Consider the following 9,835-nt stretch of genomic DNA (forward strand, 5'->3'; position numbering starts at 1 on the left):
GAACAATAACACAGAGCCATGCTTCTCCTTCCTTGTGTGGATGAGTTTGCGTGAGAGTGAGTGCTCTGTTCCCACAAAGATCTTTGGGTCATCTCTTTCTGATTGGATGGTTCATGGGTTCAAGCTGGAGAGTGGCTACAGCTGACTGGTCCTCGGGACCACAGACTGCCCTTTCCCCCCGTGCGAACCTTTACTGTGACTGTGTCCGGTGCCACAGGTGCAGGTGTCACCTGGCACTACATACTGTTCCTCCTGGTTCTCTTGAATGCTGGGAGTTCAGTTTAGTGAAAGCCTGGTTGTTTGCTGGCTCAGTCAGCTCTTCATGAAGAAACAGATGTATGTCTTTTATTGGTTTCAGCTTATTGTGTTACCTGTGCCTCAGTGTTCAGCCTTTGCAACCTGAATGTTAATGTACTGTCCTAATAACTGGAAACAGGCCTGAGAACACTGGCTAGTGACCAGAGGGAACAACACAAGCCAGACCATCTGTCTCCTGATGACCCTGAGCCTGGTGTGGCCTGTGCTGCACCTCTGACTCCTCACTTCTTGCCACTGCCCGACAACTATTGATCTGCAACTGACCCACCTTTGGTCATGCAGCAGGACACGAGCCCTGTGAGGACAGAGTGTACTTGGCAGTTCAGATGACTGGCAAACAGCTGGTCCAGAGAGGAGACATCCTAAAAAGGCCATGAGCTTTCCTCTGGTGCCACCTTTAGGTTAGAAATGGGGAAACACACCTAAAGGGTGTTTGTCTGCTGCTGACTACCCCCAAACCCACCCCCCAAATAAAACACAATTAACAGCAATAAGTTATCAAAAACACTGAAAAAAGAAAGGATGTCAATGTTAAATGCTGTATATGAGATGCACATACAGGTGATAAAATGACAACCCAGGCATTCAGGTGTTTCCTTTCACGCATCACCTGTGTGTATGTAAACTGATGAAGACACAAAGCTGTAACACCTGTTCCCTCAAACACAAACCCACGCACATCTGGAGTGAGTTCAAAGTCAAATCAATCTCCTGAGTTTGAGGCTGAGATCAGGGAGCAGGGTTCTGTTTACCCCTTGTGTTTGTCTACACATCAGAAACTGAAGACAAACAAAAACTGTGTACCTTCTACTGCGACCAACAGGAGCAAACAAAGTCAGACTCCAGTTGTCCAATGGTTGTGGTTTCATTTTATTTATTTTAAGACTGAAAATGAATTAAAGTTTGCTGTTACCTTGGCGACGATGAACTCTGCGTCCTCGGGGCTGTCGAGCTGCAGTTTCTGAGCGATGTCGGCCAGAGAGATCCGAGAGTATGACAGGCTGATCATACGCACACCTTTATGCACACAAACACAATGTTAATGATTCAGCACACAAACCAAAGTGTCAACATGTGACTCCAACTGCGTGAAGCACAGTTTCACAGGCTCACAGAGCTTCACATATAGCCAACCAGCTCAGCAATGAAGCAGATGTAATGTGAACAATACCTGCTGGCTCAGACTACGTCCTGGAGAATTTAATTTCTGACCAGTTTCTCTTTCTGAACTAAAACTAACAAAGCTCTGAGATGAAAAGGGAGTTATTTACATGTCTCAGGGCTTTTTTTTTGTTTGTTTGTTTTTTTAAATCAAACTCATCCGTAGGCAACATCAGCTCATCTGCAATCTCCCCCGTGACCTAAACCAGGACTTCAGAGCTTGCTGCGTCTCCACTGGCCAACCTCGTTGTGCTGCGCTTTAACTCCACCCACCCGAGGGGTTACCAACTACTGATCATCACTGATTAAAAGTCAACATAAACACACACAAAGACACCACAGAGTGGATGCTAATGACCTGCCATAACCCCAGGGACAGACGCTGGCACTCAGAAAACACCCTGATTAAAATGCAGGAAAACTGCAAACACACACACATTAACACGATGTCAAAGGGGCTGAGGCGTGCGATTGGCTCACCGGTCTTGATGACATTGTGTCTCAGGCGGATGATGAGTGTGTACGTGCCGTCGGTCTGAAACTTCTCCCCAAACTGCTCCAACACCTGGTTGAACTTGGCCAGGTTCCCCGTCCTCACCGCTGCACACAGGTCAGAGGTCAGACCAGGATCCCACAGCACAAACATCAGAAATCAAAAATAACATCAATGATCAGTATTAATTTATGGACCTATTGTCGCAGCACCGGTGTGTATCCAGAGATGTGTATTTCTGTAGCTGTGAGAAACAACTCGAATCAAAAGTGAGAACTTTATTGTGAAGAGGGGCAGGTTTTTAGGAAGTCAGGACTAAAGTGATGACACATGTCAGGGTCCTCACAAGTACAGAAGCACAAAGATGTGTGTTTAGACACTGACCCTGAGTGAGTAGGAAGTAGGGCATCAGTGATCTCTTGAGCGACGGCTGTCGGAACTGGAGTCTGTCAGGAATCTCTCCCAGCAACAGCTCCACTACGATCAGCAGCTTGTGGACCTGAAGCAGAGACACGTTTCAAATCTCTGCTTCTACTCCAACATGACGTTAGGTAAAACGCCCCACTGTGTGACAGTGTGTGTCACTGTGTCAGTGACTGCATTTACATGCTCTTAAGTAACCAGGGTACTGAGAGAAACCAGGCTACGGCAGAAATCTGATGTCTTTTAAACCCTTCTGTTATAAAACATGTAAAAACAATAGTTACATGTATTTTAATGGTATGAAACTTCTTCTTGGCTTAATAGGTATAATCAAATTATAAAATGAAAATCGGTTCATCTCACATATTTGCAACCCCCCCCGCCCCGCATGTTGATATTACAAAGATACTGTTCGGGTCAATTTGACCCCGAACAGAAGACGTGTCTCATGTTAATTTATCAACATCACTTCATAAAAAGACAAGATTTCAAAATGTAAAAGAAACTTAAAAAAATCAATGTCATGTAAAAATAATGTATTTTATATGTAGGTCTTTCCAAAGTACGTAAAAAAAAATTTTAACATGCATTTTTATTGAAAAACCAGTGCATTATTCTCATTGAACCACAATCTGTGAGAGGTAAAGAACACCATTGCACTAAAGTGATTGAAATGGTTAGTAATGGTAAGATTTACCCAGGAACATCACTGCTGTTCCTGAGAAATGAACATAACAGGTGGGTTAAATCAGTTTACTCAAAAACCTCTGTATACATGAGCTCCTAACTAATCTGATTACGCCCACCCTCAATGGGTCGGTGGCCCAGCAGCTCATCCAAAACCTAATAAAATGGACACAGACTTGGCTCACTACCACTAGTCTTTATGCATTTTAACTGTTTTAGCATCTTCCCTCTACACCTAATCCGCTCCACTATCCTCTTGTAGCCCTCCTCAGCCTTGTGACCAGACAGCCTCTTAAATATAATCACTATTTCAGTGCTTCCTACCACCCAGATATTTAAGACATTCAGCATTATAAGCTCTCTTCACTGATCTAGTAATGCTGGCTTCTTGTAGTTGCTTTGCATGTGCTGCTGCTGCTGCTCGCCATGTTGATAATCGTCTGTTTATGCCGGTGACAACTTCCTGTTTTTCTCCAGTCATGTGCGCACAAGTGACCTTGGAGCTTGTCTTCTGCACATGCACTCTTGTAGAAAGCCGATTAGAAACCTGGTTACACGTATAAATGGCAGAGAAATCAGCATCCTCCGGGAGAACTCTACCTGGGGAAATCAGGTTTCCCTAATCTCCTATCCTGACCAAGGAAACCAAGTTTCTGTTTACATGAGTTAAGAAATCAGGATACTCGAGAAAGCCGATTGTAACCCAGTTACTTAAGTGCATGCAAACAAAGTCCGTGTGCACACCAACCGTCTGTTTGAAGCCCACGGCTGTGTGTTGTGGAGCTTTCCTCAGAGCATTGGTCAGAGTTCTGCGAGCCTCCGAGTACTCCAACTGAATTGCCTTAATACGACCTGCAGGAGGTCACATGGTACACAGGTAAACACATGGGTCATCACAGGTGCACAACAGAAACTCTAAACATGAAAAGAACATTAATAAAGTGGATTTCTATGACATGATCATTCATTTGACAGGAAGTTTGAAAGTAAGACAAGTGACAGTTTCAAATTAATGTGACCAAAAACATCAAAATACAATTCAACTAAAATAAAATCGTATATAAAAATGAACAAATAAAACAAAGACAAAACTAAACAATTAGGAAGTAAAAACCAAAACAAAACCTTTTACAGTGTGATGAAGGTATCAGTCTCACCTGTGTAATACAGGTATCTGGCCCACTCGTTGTTGTTGGCGAGTTCAGGAAACACCGACTTGGACACCAGTTTCTCGGCCTGGTCGTACAGGTTGAAATGCAGGTAGTTCCTCAGCAGCAGGTTGAGAAGAACAGCCTGACCATCAGCGTCATGACGCAAAGTCGCCGTACGCAGGCGAGTGTGGAGGAAGCTGACGGGTAACAAACAGACACACTGTTACAGACAGACCAATAAACAGCTCCATCACATTGCTCTGTGCAGCACGGAGAGCTGGTGGAGCAACCAGAGGAGCGACCTGTGGCTCAGTCTTCAGACTGTCCACAGTGACGCCATTCTCAGCCTGTTTGTTTCCTGAGTAAGAAATCTGCCCCCCAGCACAGTGGTGTGGCCCACCTGGGTGGGGGGGGGTTATTAGCTGGTGGAGGAACAGTGGAGGCCTATGGCACAGACTGGGAAGCTGAACCAGGGTATGGATTCATACACATTACAGTGAGTAAAGGAAATAGCCAGAACCTTAGATAATTAAACCATTAAACAAGATCCAGCACTAACATCAAACACAGCCCAAGCTCGTGTGTGTCTGTTGTGTACCTGCGTATGGTGTCGAACTGGTTGAGGAACTCGTACACTCTGGCATGGTAATAATAACATTTAGCAGCGACCAGATCCAGAGCTCTGCGGTTCTTGGAGCCAATCTTCTGCAGCAGGTCGTCAGACACTTTCTGAGCCTGAACAACAAAATAACATGACAACAGTCATCATTAAGCTGTTTATCATTAAGGTGACTGAAATGTGTGTATAGCATCAGAAATGTCAGATTGATCATCTTGATCAGACTGTTTCTGATTGAGATCATCATATGTCCAGATTCAGATTTTTTCAGACAAACTTCTTTTACAGAGTAAAAACAAATCTGCCAGTGGTCTATGGGGGACAAACTGTGGAACAGACCCATTTTCTCAGACACCAGCTTCAAACACTGACACTGTCACAGATCCACAAGTTCCCTCCCACACATATTACAAGACATGTGCTCATCAGATATCAAAAGTGTGTCAACACATACAAATATTATATACTTTCAAATAACACGCCCACATGCAACATTTCAAATGATTTCTCCACTGAAAAATAGACAAAAAACACTGTTGCGTGTCTGGACAGTAGTTTTTCAAACATCAGTGAATCTGACGTGAACACTATCATTATCTGTTCCTCATTTTATCGTCCTAAAAGCCCTCATTTAATCCATTTATCATCAGCTGTTCGCTGTCAGTTCACACAGGTTCTCTGAGCACACCAAGGTCGCCCGTTAGAAACACAGGTGTAGAGTCAGACCTCTGTGTATCTCTTGTTGTTGGTCAGGTGAACCACCAGCAGCAGCTGCAGGTACGCCTCCACCTCTGGCAGCAGAGGTGCCGATGCCGCTTTACCCGTCCTCGGTCGAAACTGGACATCTCCATCTGCCATCTCCATCGGCTGGGAGACAGAGACACACAGCACGTATCAATACTGATTATCTGATCAGATATATCTGTGATTTAAACCATTTTATTTCATAGCCCAGACTTCCTGTTCAGTTGCTTGTGTTCAAATGTTAAAACCAATTTAGTTTGTTAAACAGAAGGGTTTCAGTAAACATTTCAAATTATACTCAAAGTACATTCATGAAATTTAGTTTTGGAACAGAAACTCTCCAAAAATGTTCTGTATCCATCTTCTTTATCTCACCAGCCTATAAACCAGACCTCTGTGTTTTTGGCCTATTTGACAAACTGAAATCAGGCTGCAGTCTCATTGTTACTTCCATCATTTAGGAACCAAACTGATGAACTGTTTGGTTTATAAGACGGCAAAAATTAAAAACAAAAATCACCTGCAAGTTCTCAGCGTGGGAGTTTCATCCTCCTGTTTTCCTTGTCTGAGCTAAATTCCTAAAAACCCAAATGGGCTTCAGCTCACGATAATGAGAGAAAAGCTGCAAATCCTCAGACAAGATGTTAAAGCTACAAAGGTTTGACCTTTCTATTTAATAAATTAATGTAAAATGATATTAGGTTATCAAATTCACAGTTGATTACTTTTATGTCAACTGACTAATTAATTGATGGTCTGATTGTTTCAGAACTGAAGAAGCAGTGATGAGCATATTTCTGCTGTCTGCAAGGTTGATCAATATTAAAAGTGATCACTGATCGCAGCTCCTCACCTCCTCCAAGAAGCCCAGCAGGAAGTCTCGGGTGGTAGTGTTGTTGGTGAAGAATCCACAGATGGCTTTGTGCAGCACGCTGGTGTTGAGACGGCGGCTGGTGGAGGGTAACGCCCGCAGAGCACGGAGGACAAAGCGAGGCTCCTTCCCCAACACGGCCTTCTCGATCTGCTTTACTTGTTCCTTAATGTCTGAGGCGGATCAGAGACAAAGAGGAGTCGTAGGACAAAAAAAAGAAAGACGCAGCAGATAAACAGAAATCAGGCATCAGTAGGTGGCGTCTCTGAGCTCAAACAGAAGACGTAACAGTTGTATTCATTTAGGCTCCAGTTTGTTATTATATGTTCAGTCTCAGCGCCACTGCAGTATGTATATATATATATATATATATATATATATATATAGCACAAACACTGAACAAAAGGTGCACCCTGCAAAAATACACTGTTACTCAAACCTGTACTGAATCTGTGGACCCTCCATGTGTAACTAGTCCAGGTCTGACAGGTCTAAACACAGAAAGGACACAGACCTCATCTAGAGTGATCTGGGTGGAAATATATATATATTAAACTCACAGTTTTACTATTTGCATGAACAAAATGATGTTTTCACACATATGGATCCAGTCTTGTGTCGAAATTTGTTACCCCATTGAGATGTACGCCCCCTGATAAAACTGCGTTTCTAATAGTGCCCCCTCAGTGGTTATGGTTAGGATAAGGCAGGGGATCAGGTTAGGGGGGACAGATCTTGACACAACACCAGGAATAAACCATTTTCAAAGTCTACTCATTACCCAAGTCAAGGTGCTAAGTCTACATACTGTCTGGTTATACCAGGTCTGATGTGGTCAGTGATGTTTACTACCTGCTATTTACTGGTAGTGCTATGTGTGACAGCCAAGCTTCGAAGCTTGTGCCGAGCAGAGGGAAGGTTCCCAAATGAAGCTTTAATTTAGAGCTTGTGTCATTGCCCCATTTGTCACATGACCGAGGACAAACAAGGCCTCGCTTTGCTAGAATCACGTGAATGATTCGTTTTGTGCTTGGAGTAGATTTGGTCCAAGCTCCTTGAAATGGATGATTCCTTCTACTCCAATCGGTAGGCTGGACTGTGACACTTGTTACTGCCCACAAAACTGTCCATCATACGTACAGCTTAATTATAACACCACTGTCAGCTGTCAGTGAAGACTGCACCATTATTAGCCGCTCCATGATGTGCAGCATGAAACTTGTGATGTCAGGGTCTGTTTGCTACACAAAATGTGTCCACTACACGTCTGAAATAATAATGAGCTCCTAAACGAGGCTTCATGAGCTGAACCTTATGGTGAAACTATTGGCTGAGAAGCCTCGACACCTGAATGCGGCTTCATCTCGCATCATTAGTTACCGTCCACTGGTCTAACAACAGACAAAGAAGGATGACAAGTATTCACCTACAACTCCTGAATTAAAGCCTTGTTGTTGGGTTGTTATAGATATTCTGTTGGTGTTTAAATTAACAGATTTCCAACGCTTCATCACAGCGTCTGTTAGCATAACAAGCTAACAAGCTAGCTAACATTCTCTCCTTTAAACCGGAGCGACAATATCCCGGCTCCTGTACCTGAGACTCCCGCTGGTTTTAAGCACATTATTTAACGTCATTTTTACCGTCCAGGGTCAGGCTGTCCAGCTCTTTCGGCTGCTTAACAGCGTTGGCCGCATCCTCCTCCGGCATCTCCACATCCTGTAGCTCTGGGCCCGGATCTTTCGGCTTCTCGGCTTTGGGGTCCCGGCCTTTGTCCCGCCGCTTGGCCGCTGTCTCCTTCATAATTTCTGGAACATAAACAGCAGACTTTAAAATATAAGCCTCTGATAAACAGTTCAACATTAATTGGATTTTAACTGTGGAGAGTACCACACTCACTTCTATTTGATCTCACAATGACTGGCAACTATTGTGAAGCGCAAGGGATTGTGGGAGACAGGATAACGAGCTGATCGCAGAAACAACAAACCCAGATGATCGATAACAAATCGATTAGCTCCTATTGCTGTGCCTGTTTAACAACGTTGTCACCCTACAGTTACCAACCAGTTAACTGAACTAAACAAAACTGTATTTAAAAAGAAAAACCTCTCATTTTCTAGAGGATGCTGTGATGTCATAGTCACCACAGGAGGGTGCCACCATGTCACAGGAACTCATCTGACCTGAAAGAAGATACCGGCATCCAGCTGCCTTTTTTCCTGCAGTAGTGAAGTAAATGAAGCCTCGATGCAAACAATTTCTACAGGTGTTCCAACTGTTGTTGATGACTTAGAACAGATTCTGTCCCTACAGAGGCAGTCTTGAAAAAGACTGTGTTATTACAACCTCTTACCTTTTCAGGGTTTCATCTTATAATAGGATAATGAGCCAAAAACACCTTCAGACTGTGTAGAAGAAAAGAACAAGACGGTTGGCTTCAAATGAAGGAATGGCTGCACAGTGTCCAGAATTTCCAGGTGAAGAGTGAAAGCTAAATAACCTATAGGTGCAACACATCAGTGGGAACATCTGCAGCAGTGCTGTTTGTCCCAACAGTATTTGATTTCAGTTGTAGACAGACTGACACAGGTGTGTTCACCTGTTAGACTACACTCATAACAGCTGGAAATACAGGGGCTCTAAAATGTTTGACCAGTAGTATGTGTGTATAAAATGCCATTTAGGTTTCTGATCTACTTAGATGATGTTTAGCTTCAGCCTGCAGCCTCAGATGGAAACACTTTCTTTCTTGATTTTCTCCCCATAAAGAGAAGCTCTGCTCAGTCTATTGAAAGAAAAGCTGATGAGTTTATTAATGAGGAAATAAAACCATCTTCCGAGGTGGAAACTGTTCTGCAGACATGAAGACAAGAAGGCATGAACTCCCCTAAAACACATCAAACACAAACGTGTGTCGCTGTGAAGAACCTCAGTCCACTACATCCGCCTCTCAGGCTTCAGTTCATCTGCAGTCAGTTTACCTTTCACACATGAAGTGAACAGAACCATAAACACTTTATTTACATAGTTTAAATGTCATAATAAAATCATACCACTGTAAACAAACAGTGTAATAAACAACAACAAAGATGAGACAAAAACTGACCGAAACAAGACGAGGAGCAGCTCTGTGAAGCTCCTGTTAACTGGGCTGAGCTGAGGGGAAGTTACTGTGGCAACAGCTTTAATTAAATAATAAACGCAGAGGCTGACAGAAACTGTGCTGCTGTAATAAGCCCTGTTGCCAGAGGCCCTGAAGATTCCAGAAATCTTAGGGGAAAGTTGTAGAAGGTTTTAGGGATAAGGATAATCACCTTTATTGGCCAAGTATGTTACACACAAGGAATTTGTTTCCAGTACAGAAC

The 9,835-nt window shown here is 43.4% G+C and overlaps 1 protein-coding gene across 2 annotated transcripts in view; it reads right to left on the reverse strand.

The window, feature by feature from the left end:
• psmd3 (proteasome 26S subunit, non-ATPase 3) overlaps positions 1 to 8,506 on the reverse strand; it is a 10,102-nt gene extending 1,596 nt beyond the window's left edge. The window contains exons 1-10 of one of the 2 annotated variants that reach the window (XM_020623065.1): positions 8,367 to 8,506; positions 8,111 to 8,275; positions 6,450 to 6,640; positions 5,579 to 5,719; positions 4,832 to 4,968; positions 4,240 to 4,430; positions 3,831 to 3,934; positions 2,357 to 2,471; positions 1,960 to 2,079; positions 1,232 to 1,335 (exon numbers count right to left, since the gene is read on the reverse strand). In XM_020623065.1, coding sequence (XP_020478721.1) covers positions 1,232 to 1,335; positions 1,960 to 2,079; positions 2,357 to 2,471; positions 3,831 to 3,934; positions 4,240 to 4,430; positions 4,832 to 4,968; positions 5,579 to 5,719; positions 6,450 to 6,640; positions 8,111 to 8,270 — 1,263 coding nt within the window. In that variant the 5' untranslated portion in view covers positions 8,271 to 8,275; positions 8,367 to 8,506. The other variant, XM_020623064.1, reaches the window with a different exon arrangement.
• Between the last annotated feature and the right edge of the window lie 1,329 nt (positions 8,507 to 9,835).

Source organism: Monopterus albus, unplaced genomic scaffold (assembly GCF_001952655.1).
Source record: "Monopterus albus unplaced genomic scaffold, M_albus_1.0 scaffold292.1, whole genome shotgun sequence".
Lineage (NCBI taxonomy): Eukaryota > Metazoa > Chordata > Actinopteri > Synbranchiformes > Synbranchidae > Monopterus > Monopterus albus.